General features: G+C 35.6%; 1 protein-coding gene across 1 annotated transcript; it reads left to right on the top strand.

The window, feature by feature from the left end:
* The first annotated feature begins 12750 nt into the window (after positions 1-12750).
* Positions 12751-13899, top strand: LOC128552134 (protein purity of essence-like). Its single transcript, XM_053533152.1, has 3 exons — positions 12751-13120; positions 13404-13447; positions 13747-13899. Exons 1-3 carry the CDS (start codon positions 13042-13044, stop codon positions 13882-13884), a joined length of 261 nt encoding a protein of 86 aa, XP_053389127.1. The 5' UTR covers positions 12751-13041; the 3' UTR covers positions 13885-13899.
* Positions 13900-13922: the final 23 nt, after the last annotated feature.

The following is a 13922-nucleotide window of genomic DNA, read 5'->3' as shown; positions in this document are numbered from 1 at the left end:
AATAAAAAGTTAAAATTACATGATATTGTTTCTTTATCTTGCTAAAGAGCTATTCTATGTATTTCTGAATAGAAATCTCTTGTCTGTGAGATAGACTTCTCACGTTTGTACGGTTGAAAAGAAGGTGCAGTCTGAAAACGGACGCAACTGCTTTGATGAATGGAAATCCAGGCTTAAGACTAGGTACTGTGATACGCCCAAATCAATATTTAACAATAAAACCAAAACAAATGCATTGCATCTCAGGTTCAATAACTACATGCACGGCTTAAAGAAAAGCCAAATAATTATACATAATATACGTTGTGATATTGATATATTGACAAAATCCCTGTGCATTATAAGCTGAGAATAGATCGCAGATAATACATATTATCGCATAGTGCGGCAATTTTCCTTTGATCTTTGCAGCATGTTATACATAGTAACACACATTATTACTACAAAACTGTGCTGATATCTTACAAAACTGTTGCGATATATAGCAACACGGAAATCTCTATGGAGTTTCATTAGAAAAAAAGTGTTCCGATATATATCAGCACAGTAAAACTGTTCCGATATATATCGGAACACTTTTTCTCTATTGAGGTCCTATCAAGGGAGTATAATTTTTTCCTTTCAAAGAAAAGATGATTTTAGCTCCAATTTACAGTTCACAGAGAAAGAATTGTCACAAACACCTACATTTATAAAGTAAAAGAATAAATAAACTAGAATATTTCAAAAACTTTATAGTTATTGCCAAATTCAGAAATACATGAAATATATGAAATTCTGAGATTTCTCAAATGTTTCTTTTTCTTTGATTTTTTTTACAAACAAAACAACAAGTTTTACAATATGTCTGGCCAATGAAATGCAAAGATTTAAAAACAATGCAGAAATTTGTTGGGTACTTTTATCTGGAGAGCACATTTTCTAAAACAGAAGTTTTAGTGTTTCAGTCTGCGAGGCGCAGAAAGGGAATCAAAATAGTAAAAATAATAATAAACAAATTTTAATGAAAATAATATATAAATTTTAATGATAAACTATGCGATAAAACAGTTATAATATGTAGTGCTCGTGTGTTACCAGGCTATATCAGAGCTAGGGGTACATCTCGTTATTTTTCTCTTCACATATCTGTCTCGGCCTACCGGCCTCGACGATATGTGCAGAGAAAAATACCCTCGATGTACCCCTAGCTCTGATATATCCTGGTAACACACTCTCACACATACTATAACTATTACGTACATACCCTGTAAAATGTAAGAACTGCAATGAAATATCCGGCTTACATCAGACTTTAAGTTAAATAAGCATAAATATGAATTCCTAATACTTTCAGTCATAACAAAGATACATTCACAAAAAGGCGGACTCTAAAATGTAGAAATAGTCCGTCCAAAAGTTCAGTGTCCACCATTTTTTAATAACGTAACGTGGCACAAGGCAGCATCGGCAGAAATGTTTCAATACGTCTGTAGATAGTCATGATGTTATGAGAATCTCTTCGTGTACGTGTCCGAGAGTTATTAATATATTACCTTAGAACAACCAACTGCCGCCTGGACTAATTATCACAAGAGTTACGTATTCTAATGTAGAGTACTCTTTCGCAAGGAAGGAATGTCGACAACGATGCATTTCTAATTTTATAAAGAATCTTTGTAAGAACTAGTCCATTTGTAGAAAAGTTACTTAAGTTAGGTATGACGTATATAAACACTTTAAACTATTGAGAACAGTTAAATTTCACTAGATAAACTGTTACTTGCATGCTTAATGTTTATTTGACACATACTTTCATGACGTTCATTTTGTAAGGGAGTATTTCATTACAATATGTTGGATACAAGAAAATTAATTGAGAGCGATAAAATTGGCAAGCCAAAATAGGAAAATGTAAATCTGTCATCTATAATTGGTCAACAATCTATGGAAAAGTTTAAATAATTAAAACCCTTCAAATACCAGAATTTATATAAAATGGCCCGAGTAGTCATCGCCTATGAACAAAACATAAGGTCTGAACAAAAACCCAAAACTACAGTGTCCAGTTAGGGCCATCGCCGAATAATGTGAGCTCAAAACAATGCTACTACAATGTTAAAAAGTCGGAATAACGAAAATATAATGTTGAAAAGTCGGAACCACGATGATTAAAACACGACACTACAATAGTGAAAAGCCAAAACAAAGAAACTACAAGTATCGTTATTTCGCCTTTTCAATATCGTAGTAGTGTTGTTTCGAGCTCACAATATGCGGCGGTGGCCCTAACGGGACACCGTAAAAAGCAAATGAAAAACGTTCGTTCTGTTTACGTTTAATGTAACATTTAACAGTTTTAGCATCTAGCAATTACTCATAGTTGCCATGTTTGTAATGTTAGCAAAAAAGACTCATTATCGAATATGTTTTTATTGTCTGTCTATGCATGCAAGTATAACCTCGTCTGGAGAGCTAAAACCTTTTTATAAAAGATATTGTGTTCAACTAGAAACATTGCTAAATAAATTAACCTGTTCACAGCAACAGCCACTTTACAACAAATAAATGTAGTTTGCCCGCGGTGCTTGTAAGAGGATGTCCTATATTCGAAATCAGGTTTTCCAACTACTCTACAAAGAATCGACATATTTCCAAAGTGTCTAGTTCGTGATAATGTTATATAAAACAAATGTTGCAAGTTAGGACACATAGGATTTTTTTTCAGATTCGTCTACATATTGGTTTATATCACATTTACGTAGAAGATTACATGAGGGTGTTTCCGCCAGAACAGATAAAGATTGTTCGCGTTGAAGATTACGCACGAAATATATCTGGTACATGTAAAGAACTGTTCAACTTTCTGGATATTGGTATGATAACTTGAGTTAACATTTCTGCATCTAACACTACAGGTGTAAAATACGGCACTATCGTTTGATGTTATGTATTTTAAAAAAACCGAGAACTCGGTTTCAAATGAAACTTACATACACAGATACACGGGTGCGCGCATGCATGCGTACGTGATGTATGTGGAATAATATACATGTGTACTGTATTAGATAATATATGATAAAACAATTTTTGACTGTGCAATTTGACTATTATTAACTTTGAAATAATTTTCATATTTCACAGGTGTTCCTACGGTAGAGGTCATGCAAACTGTTATAGAACAGGATATAGCAAACGCAAATACCAAAACACGACATAGTATTGGGAAAATGTTGCCAAGGACACAGACAATTTTATATGACTTTTATAAGCCATATAATGAGCGTCTCGTTGATCTGCTAGGTGATAGATACAATTATAATTAAACATGGTTCTAAGGAATCAAATCAAGTATTTTTACGATAAACGATGTCATAATATACGGACGATGACGCCATCTGGTATCTGCATATGCTATATTTATGGTTGTATCTGAAAGTATTTTCTACATCGCCTTTAACGTCAATTGCCGAGTTACCGCGTAAACAGTTAACCGAGAGCCGGATATTCCTATCTGAACTTAAAGCCAGTGACAGAAGCCTTTTCTTGCGTACTTAATTCATGAAATAATTTCAAAAATAAAATCGAACAAACGACTTTCTTCTTAGAACTATTTTTAACGTATTTAAGGAAAATCAACTCCCGTATACAGGAAAGTCGTCATAACGTTTCAAAGACAAATAACAACGTTTAGTTCCGTTTTTTTATCGCTTGCAACGTTACATTAGGTTTTTAAAATACACTTATGTTTTTCTTTTTTTATTATAAGAAACAAAGAGAAATGTCAAGGTATTGAATTTTCGTTCCGTTTTATAAAAAATCTATAAATTACTACACAAATCTACTACTATATGTACATGTAAAATAGCCTTTTTTTAAAATGTTTTCATCAATCCCGTTCAAAGTACAACCTGAGGATTAAATGCAAGGATTCACTAAAGTCCTCATAATGACACAGTCTTTAAAGTACTGAAGATCATAAAAATGTTCTGCTTACATTATAATTCTGCTTATGTATTATTTAAACAAGTGATCTTGTGTAAGAAAACAATGTCCAGAACGCAAAGTGATGCTTGAAACTCAGCGCGTCTCAAAGAAAGGTATCGTGATTTAAAAAAAAAGCATAAATTCAAAATGCTATTTCATCAAAACTATTTAAAATTACTGTAAAATCGTTTGTATTTACTAGAATGAAATGTCACGCAAACGCACATACTTATTTTCACAGCTTCAATTTCAACAAGAAGTATCTTTTAAAAAGTTATACGACCGCATTAGCCAATGCCGAAGAAGCAGGAATGATCGTAAAGTGATTTGAAATGTATTAATGTATTCTCAGAATTGATCTGTCAGAGCTGGCAGGTTTGTAGTGGCTATATAACAATAAGAAAAAATGTTCTTTCTTTCATATTTATAAATTTCAGCTACTTCAGACCAAATTGATACTCTTCTTAGATTTGCACTTAGCCGTAGACCTATTTTACACAAGATATCTATATATGTGCATCAAGAAAACAAAAAGAAAAAGGGGTGTTGAATAGTATGCATTGAAATACAAGTCAATTGAAGTCAGGTACCTTCATATTGCGGCATTTCATAAAATGGTCCGCAGAATAAACACCCTACTTTCGTTTTCAAGTAAACAACTAGTAAACATGCGAATATAAGCATGAAACGTGTCTTATCCAAATGTAAAATACAATTCACAAGTGAAATAATGTCTATTTGGCTCAGGATCTATTTGGTATATGACTTGAATTAAGGGACTCTTATTCGCAACGAAAGCACATTTTCTACCGAATTTTAGTGCTATATAACCTACTTGATTTCGCTACCGATGGGATTCAGGTTTATGACGTAGGCTATCCCACAGGAATCTTTGCAACGGATTATACTGTCAAACAAAACAGCTCAGAGCACCTGCACATCCACAAGAAACTATTATCAATACCTTTCAAAAGCTTGTGAAATTTTTTATCCACCAATCAAAATGTACAGTTTTAATCAGCTGTGTTTTTTACCTTTACCCCAGATATTTACTGGAAGTAAAGGTAATAACTATACCGGCCTTTCGTCGGAAAATCGGAGTCGCTATCGCTGTATGATTCATTATCATGTACAACCATTACAAGTACCTGTCAATTTGAGCGCAAAATATGGGAACATTTGTCCTACACAAGATATCAAAGTAATTCTACATATTTTAATTGATAAGTGAAATGACAAAGGCAAACAATTTATATGAGCATAATAATAAACCCCTAGTTAGCTTTGTGGTCATTCTTTACTTTTCAAGTTAAAAAATCTAATTATCAATCTCTGGCCATTTTCTATAGGAACAAATATTTGAATCTTTCATAACAAATAAACAGTTAATCAAGAATGCATGCACAGTTACAACAATATTGACCCTAAGTTCTTGGTTTGACTTACTTTTCAGACCGATTCTATAACTCTTTGGTAATATCTGTCCAATATTGATGTTATAGACAGTCAGTTCTATGGCAATGGATACATTTCTATTTTGGTATGAAATCTGTCAAACATTTAGAACTTCAATATTTGCTTCGAGACTGGTAATAATGCTTTGATATATCTGTTGCAGGATGGTAGCCAGTAAGAACACCCTGTCAATGTAGTGATGGCCTTACCTCCTAAGTTACATTTGAACAGTGCAGAGTGGTTGGCTGGAAACCAGAAATACTCGTACCAGAACTGGCGGAAATGTCTGTCAGTTCAACAAGGTAAGAACGTATTTCTCATTTAGGTTGATGATGAACTTTGTTTGCTGTCAAAGATATTCTAGAAATAAGTTGAAAACAGTTCAGTTTGTGTAAAATTAAAGATTTGTGTTTTATCTTTGCTAATTATATTGTTAAAGTTTTTCATTACAAGTTTAGTCAAAATTAACTTCATGCTTCTTTCCTGAAATAAGTCCTGAAACTAGATGACAAAAAAAATGATATAGTTGTATTTGGTTAAGACAGCTTCAGGTTCTCAACTAGTTAAAAAAAATACAGTTCATATAATGTTGTGTAACTTAACATACATCAAGAAAACAAAGTCAGTTATGAGCAGTCGTGGCTTCAGAATAAATCATTAAAAATATTAAATCTTTCAAGGCAAGGTTCTGTAAGTGATATGTTGGGCCGGCTGGTTGCAAATAAAGAAACAACAAAAAATGTCATGTGTCTGTATAAAGAGACTATCTTGTATTTTCAGCAGCGCAGCAGACCACACCAACAGCAGAGAAGAAGGAAGAAATTACTGAGAAATAATCAGAAAAAGTTAAATGTGTTGAGAAGACTGAAGCTCGGGCTCGTTATCTTGAGGAGAAATATGCCACTAGGTGGCGTACCAAGATGTGGAAGGTTCCCGGTGTTCCATTGAAGCTGACACAAACAACTTGGCTGCAGCAGGCTATATTCTCACCATCGTCCCAGTCAGCAAGCAGGGCACTAGACAACGTTTTGGGACAGGTACCCATACCCTCAGGAAGGGGAATTTTTCGACGTTTTAAGACAAAAAGAGGAAGATTTTAGCCATATATATGTTACTACTTTTCACACTTATCAATACTGTTTTCAATCATTTCTAACTAATGTAACTATATTGCAGCAGTAACCTTCCTTAGAGTAACTAAATATAACTTGAAAGAGAGTTCATATTTAGTTGTATCAAACAACCTGTTATCAGGGGAAATTTCTTCTGTGAAAGGGGAAAAAAACATATTATTTTATGAGGGGAATGGGGCCCATATACGGCCCCAAAAACGGCCAAACGAGTGCCCTGGCAAGACAGACAGCCACCAAGGTGATTGAGTACATAGCACAGGTTCCATCTAGGAAGAAAGAAATTGTGGACATGCTCACAGGGTAATGATATATGCTATTTCCATACAAAGACAAAGAAACACTGCTTTAACCATTGTCAATCTTTCCTCATAATCTGTGTTCAGAGTATGGTAGAAGTGTTGTATTGCCTTGCATTATTATCTTAAAATGTAAAATTCCTCTTTTGCAATTTCTCTAATTTGTTCAGTTTTTGCAAATGATCATTCAGGAGATAAAGAGTTTTCCAGTCCAAATATTGCAGGTTTAATGTTCAGCCTATGTACTAAATCAAATACAGAGTTAAGGTTCTTTTCTCACTTTAAAATTAGAATTGTTTCATTCTGCAGGTGTTTGGATCAGGCGGGCAAGGCTGGAGAATGTGCCCAGGAGCTCCTATCCCTCTATGGTAGGATTGTACAACCAACCCACTGGAAACATTACCTTGCTATCAAGGCGGCGTTACTCAAACTTGGAGATCTGATCATCAAGGTAAGTGTTTGTACTAAAAGTTGTTTAATGAGTAAACTCCTTTTACAGCAGTATATCAGTAATTTTCAAAAAATTAGTGTAACTTCAAGTATTTCTTGATTTGGTACCTGTACAAGGAATTGCATAGTAATTTCAGCTTTACAATGTGAATTACAGGTAGAAAGCATATGACTTTAAACATGCTTTAATTAAATTGTCATAGAGAGGCCTCACACGCCCTAGTACCATACTGGCAACCTTTGGATATGTTTCTGCTTTCGAGGCTTTCGTCCTATAAAAGTTTTAACTAAAATGTTTCTAAAAAGTTGAAAGCTGCTTTTATAGAAAGTATTTTTAACAATGTGTTTTGGAAATTGAGGTTTAACATTTACATGTATGTTAGTATTTTTACAATGTACTGGTTTCGAAGCAGTTTCCATCGGCTAGTAGTATCTGTCAATGCGTTATTTTACGTTTCGTGACGTTCTTCACAATGAAGTCGAGATTGTTTTCATAACACTACCCTGCAATCCAGAGCTCTGTTAAATTTCAGCAACAAAGGGTAAAAACTTTCCAAGAAAACTCGAATTGTTCATTCCATAATTGTTTTGTTTACATTCCGCACATGGGGGATTTCGCGTGCAACTAATGCGCATCCGCAAAGAACCTCCGTAATCCCCAATTAAGTTGAAAGTTCCTCCTTTTGGCAGTCGAAACCAGATGATTTACCAAAAATACATAATAAAGATAAAAATGAGTCATTTTTGTGCACCGCCAATAATTTCTTTTTCACAATTAAGAGCAAAAACCAAACAGGTTACGCCTGCCAGAGTTTCTTATCCAAGGGGGTAACATACTATGTGCTATACAAAGTAACGGTTGTATCCCTTACGTAGTATATGTGTATATATACTAAATAAGATATATAAATTGTCGCTATGATGTCAACTGGCCGATTAGCTCAATCGGTAGAATATCGGCTTCACAAGCATGAGATCGCGAGTTCGAGTCTCAGGTTTTGCCTTTTTTTTACCTCCTATTTTCAACAAACCTAATTTAACACCTGAACCTTCAAACTTCTTAAAATTGTATTAATTAGTTTCACCAGAAAGATTAAAAAAACGCGGATGGTGCTTTTCTAGTCGTATTCACTGTAAAAAATGTACATAAATATTAAAACAAAAATTGATGACGGAAACTGCTTCTGTAGTCAACCGATTCAGCTCTATCTTTTCACCCCTTTTGGAGCCCCTCTGTGTGTTATCACGTGCGCTAGTCACTATTGATATTTATGTTTTCGAAAAGCAGAAGAGCTAAGGTGTTCTCTTTGGGAGCATTTTACGGAACTGAAACGTTCAAGAAAAAAGATATTTTAAAAACCTTCGTTTTATGACGGAAACTGCTTCGAAACCAGTATGGTACCTTTGATCAGTGTCTTTAAAAATGGATGAAAATACATGTACCATCTAAACCTTGGAATGCTGATGTTTATTACATTTTTTTCAGTAAATTATTGAAATATTAGAGTGAAATATATCTGATATTTCACAGTGAAAGATACCAAAATATATTTTTATGCCCCCGAAGGGAGGCATATTAGTTTTCAACTGTCCGTCCGTTCGTTCGTTCGATAGTTAGTTAGTTCGTTAGTCACAACGTTAACTTTTTGCATGAAGGCACTTTACTCGCGAACCACTGCACCCAGGACCTTCAAACTTCACGTGCTGATAGTACTTATTGAGTACACCACCCCTAATTACTTTGGGGTCACCAGGTCAAAGGTCAAGGTCACAGGGGACAACGTTAACTTTTTGCATGAAGGCACTTTACTCGCGAACCACTGCATCCAGGACCTTCAAACTTCACATGCTGATAGTACTTATTGAGTACACCATCCTTACTGACTTTGGGGTCACCAGGTCAAAGGTCAAGGTCACAGGGGCCAACGTTAACTTTTTGCATGAAGGCACTTTACTCGCGAACCACTGCACCCAGGACCTTCAAACTTCACATGCTGATAGTACTTATTGAGTACACCACTCCTAATTACTTTGGGGTCACCAGGTCAAAGGTCAATGTCACTGGGGCCAATGTTAACTTTTTGCATGAAGGCACTTTACTCGCGAACCACTGCACCCAGGACCTTCAAACTTGACCTGCTGATAGTACTTTATGAGTACACCACCCTTACTGACTTTGGGGTCACCAGGTCGAAGGTCAAGGTCACAGGGGCCAACATTAACTTTTTGCATGAATGCACTTTACTCGCGAACTACTGCACTCAGGACCTTCAAACTTTACATGCTGATAGTACTTTATGAGTACACCAACCCTCCTGTCTTTTGGGTCACCAGGTCAAAGGTCGAGGTCACAGGGGCCAACGTTAACTTTTTGCATGAAGGCACTTTACATGCGAACCACTTCACCCAGGACCTTCAAACTTCACATGCTGATAGTACTTATTACACCACCCCTACTGACTTTGGGGTCACCAGGTCAAAGGTCAAGGTGCTGCGGGGGCATTTGTCACCATTAGTGACAGCTCTTGTTCACTGGTAAGAAACTATAAAATGGGTAAATTTAGTCAAAACATGAAATAAACAGCAAATTTGTTTCACATGTACGGTACACCATATCTTACATTTTTACTTGTTGTTATGCCACTTGTGAAAATAATGTATGTTGGTGTTCACTTGTGAAAGATATTTCAATCTTACACTGAAACAGGCATATGTCTTACATTTATTTGTAGGAGGAGAAACTACAGTACCTTGAGGAGACAACACTGAGTTCTGATCTGGCACAAGGTTTTGCTCTAAAATCTCTCACATGTAAGTTGTATGGTATAGAATTTCCCAGTCTAGGCACTGGATATGTCTGAGATGCTCTGAGTGTCTCCCATCTAACTAAGAGACCAGTACTGGTTCTTCCCAGGAAAAACGGATTTGTGTGTATGGGTGTTATACACTAGGCACGTTAAAGAATCAGACTGTCTATTTGCAAAGGGCTGGGCTAAGTTAGCTGGACAGGCCTGTATCTAAAAGGATTTCTCTTTCTCTCAGTTTTAGGAGCTTTGTCTCACTTTGTCCCTCTGGATAGATCGCTCTGTGTCTGTACCAGCAGAGGATGAATTTCGCACCCTGTGTGGCTGCCTTTGCGCTATGTAAAGCGCCTTTGAAGTGTTTATCATGAAAAGGGCGCTATATAAATTTTGTATAATAAATAATATTAGTAGTTACATGCAGAGTAAGCAGTAGTACAAATAAAGTAGTAGAGATTTAGGTTCTATGCATGAATAAGTTTTTATATATTATAAAATGGAAATAGATACAAAGTTCTGTGCAGGAAGAGTTGATTTATATTTTGCTCTTACAGAGTTACTGTCCCTGTTTGTTCAACAAAAGGAGATAAAGCAGAACTACAAGAATAGACTGGTTGGTTACGTCCTTAATGGATATCTCTCACTGAAGAAACTTCTGTGCCAGAGAACTAAATTGATAGATGAGACACAGGATAAACTGTTAGAGCTTTTGGAGGAGCTTACTACAGGTATGTTCTTACAGGTCTATCTTTGCAATATAGATGAGGTTATGGAAGAGTTCAGGGAATCATTTTTTTTGTGAATGAAAGTTTACATGTCTGACTGTGTCACAGTTCTTAGTCTTAATGTGTTCTGATGTGGGTAAATGTGATATTAATGTTAGGGAAGGCAGTATTTCATTATTTTGATAATTGGTTAATGGTAAATTCTGAGAGGTTAACCAAATGTGTTAAGTTTATTTCCGTATTGAACAATGAACCATTTAGTTGTTTATATCTGAAGATTATAGAATAATCAGTATAAAATTGTTCCTTTGATTTTAATTCTACAATAGCATAGTGAGTGGTGGGGGCATATAGATTTGCTCTTGTCCGTCCGTCTGTCCTTCAGAGAATGTGTCGCGCCTAGCTCCAAAAGAATTTGACATAGAGTCACAAAACTTTACAGGAATGTTGGTCAGCATGTGTAGTTGTGCACCTGGGATTTAGCGTACGGATTCATTCAGTCGTGTAGGAGTTATGGCCCCTGACTTTGTAAAAATTGGTCATTTTAATGTTGTGTCGTGTGTAGCTCTAAAAGTATTTGACCTAGAGTCACCAAAGTTTACAGGAATGTTGGTCAGCATATGCAGTTCTGCACCTGGGGTTTTGTGCCCGGATTCATTCAGTCATGTAGGAGTTATGGCCACTGACTTAATTAAAGATTGGTCATTTTAATGTTGTATAGGGCGTAGCTCCAAAAGTATGTGACCTAGAGTCACCAAAGTTTACAGGAATGTTGGTCAGCATGTGCAGTTGTGCACCTGGGGTTTTGTGTCCGGATTCATTCAGTATTGTAGCAGTTATGGCCCCTGACCTAGGAAAAAATTGTCATTTTAATGTTTTGTCGCGCTTAGCTCCAAAAGTATTTGACGTAGAGTCACAAAACTTTACAGGAATGTTGTATCTTAAAAATTGTTTAACCTGAGTCATTAAACCATGTTACAGTGGCAGGAGTGGGGGGCACCTGTGTCTTATGGACACACATCTAGTTTGTAAGAAGTGATAGTGTTATTCTGTTTAACAGTTGAAGGAAACCGTTAATATTATTATGTAATTAACAGATCAGAGATCTCTGGTTATATGTACCCAATAATGTTGTAGTAATGTTTACAACAGGTACAGAGTCTGAGACGAAGTACTTTAAGTGTACTAATATTAGCGCAGCTAAAGTTTAGCGCAAACGCCTTGAATTGAGTAGTTTCGACTTATTAGCGCGTAATTGTATTAGCACAGTATCACCAGCACTAAAATGGCCAGTTGTTGGCTGAATGGTATTCGTAATGAAATCGACCAGGCACGCACATAAAAATGCATACGTGTACAGTATGACATAAAATCTACATTCGTTTAGATTAGTGTTAGTCTGTATACTGTAAATTTAGCGCTAGACATGAATTAGCGCATGCCCGATCCGGCTAATAGCGCGAAAATTAGTACTCTGCTAATATTAATACACTTACAGTAATTCTTGCAAGTGCGTGTACAGACTATACAGAAATATCCACTAGATGACAAAGTGTCACCTGTCTTCATATTTGAGCGACTGTGTAGCATCATTTTCCCAGTTAGTACATCACAAGTACATACCATTATAAATGCTGGAGACTAAATCGTATACACGTAAAAGCTGCCAGTCAGTAGTCAGAATCTTTCCCCAAGGTCCATGGACTTCACGTTTTGGTTTTGTCCAGAAAAATTTAGAGTTTCACTAATGACTGGTTAGTTTCACAAACTATGGACTGGCAATTTATGTAGGGAGTCATGTAGTAATATAGACTGTTACTAGCTAAAATACTGTGCAATCATTGTAATAAGTTGTGGTTTCAGTTTATGGCAACATGAATTTGTGGATATTAAAATAAAGAAAAAATATGGGAATTCTTATTTCTTTTGGGGCATCTTATTTCATGGATTGATACTACCATGCAGTGTAACATGATACAAGATAAAACCCAGTTCACCACTGTTGCAAAGTTATATATAATACAAGAAGGAGTACTGTGCTGTAAAAATACCCCAAATTCCATTGTCAGTAGTTCTCAGAAACAATATCTTGGTACAGAAGTGTAGAAAACTACCTTGTCTTTAGGTATGTGTAAAAGTTCTTTCTCTTTACAGAAGGAGAATGATGTTGGTGATTTCTTCATGATCCTAGAGAAAGACCCGCAGCAAGAGGAGAATGCTGGGAAATCCATACAGCTCGAGCGAAGCTGGGCTCGGACCTCTCATGAGGGATGTGAAAAACAAAATATGTCAAGGTATGTCTTTTGTGCACATTGCAGATTTTTTGTTATGATCTTTTTGATGTATTTAATACATGAATACAGAGAAAGTTACTGTTTTTATTAGTTCACATATAAAATGTGTGACAGTTGATTTTAGTAAACTGTTTCCCGTTTATCAGAAATATAAGTTGCGAGTGAAACATGTAATATTAAAATTGACATGTAAATTGTTATTGAAACCTGCTTGAAGGCAGATATGAAATGAATTTTTCTGAGATCACTCTATACAGAGAAGCTTATGACCTTCCCCTTGCAGATTGTGAGTTGGTTGCTCTCCTGGAAGATGACTCTGGTATGGAGGTAGGCAAAATGTGTCACTTCATAAAATTCCAATCCAGACATATTTCATAATTATTTAGTGTGTGAATATCAAAAGTCATGTGGAAATGATGATTTCTTATAACTAAAATTATATTTCTGAAAAACTGCATGTGAAATCTCCATATTGAAATAACCAATATTGTAAGTACAGACTGAACATCTAATATTTTATCAACATAGTCATCATTTCAAAATTTTTGTGAATTTCACAAATGGAAAATAGGCATAGATGTTTTGACTGAATATTTACAGTAAATCTTATACAACAAACATTTCAGTTACTTGTGAACAAGAAGATCATAAGCCTTGATTTACCTGTGAAAGATGTTTACAGGAAAGAATGGACACTGGAACATGAAGAGGTAAATGTTGAAGTTGGTCTTATAACTCTTTCTAGACACACTTTTTCAGATTGAGGAGACATGTCATTGCCCATCCTTGCATCCAGATGGTC

The sequence above is a fragment of the Mercenaria mercenaria genome, unplaced genomic scaffold (genome assembly GCF_021730395.1).
Source record: "Mercenaria mercenaria strain notata unplaced genomic scaffold, MADL_Memer_1 contig_2071, whole genome shotgun sequence".
In the NCBI taxonomy this organism is placed as follows: Eukaryota; Metazoa; Mollusca; class Bivalvia; order Venerida; family Veneridae; genus Mercenaria; species Mercenaria mercenaria.
This window is presented reverse-complemented; position numbering and strand designations above follow the sequence as displayed.

Coding starts and splice junctions, on each gene's coding strand:
- LOC128552134 (XM_053533152.1), top strand. CDS start 13,042: ATGCTGGGAAATCCATACAGCTCGAGCGAAGCTGGGCTCGGACCTCTC. Junction 13,121..13,403: donor GAAAAACAAAATATGTCAAG/GTATGTCTTTTG, acceptor TTCCCCTTGCAG/ATTGTGAGTTGGTTGCTCTC. Junction 13,448..13,746: donor AAGATGACTCTGGTATGGAG/GTAGGCAAAATG, acceptor CAAACATTTCAG/TTACTTGTGAACAAGAAGAT.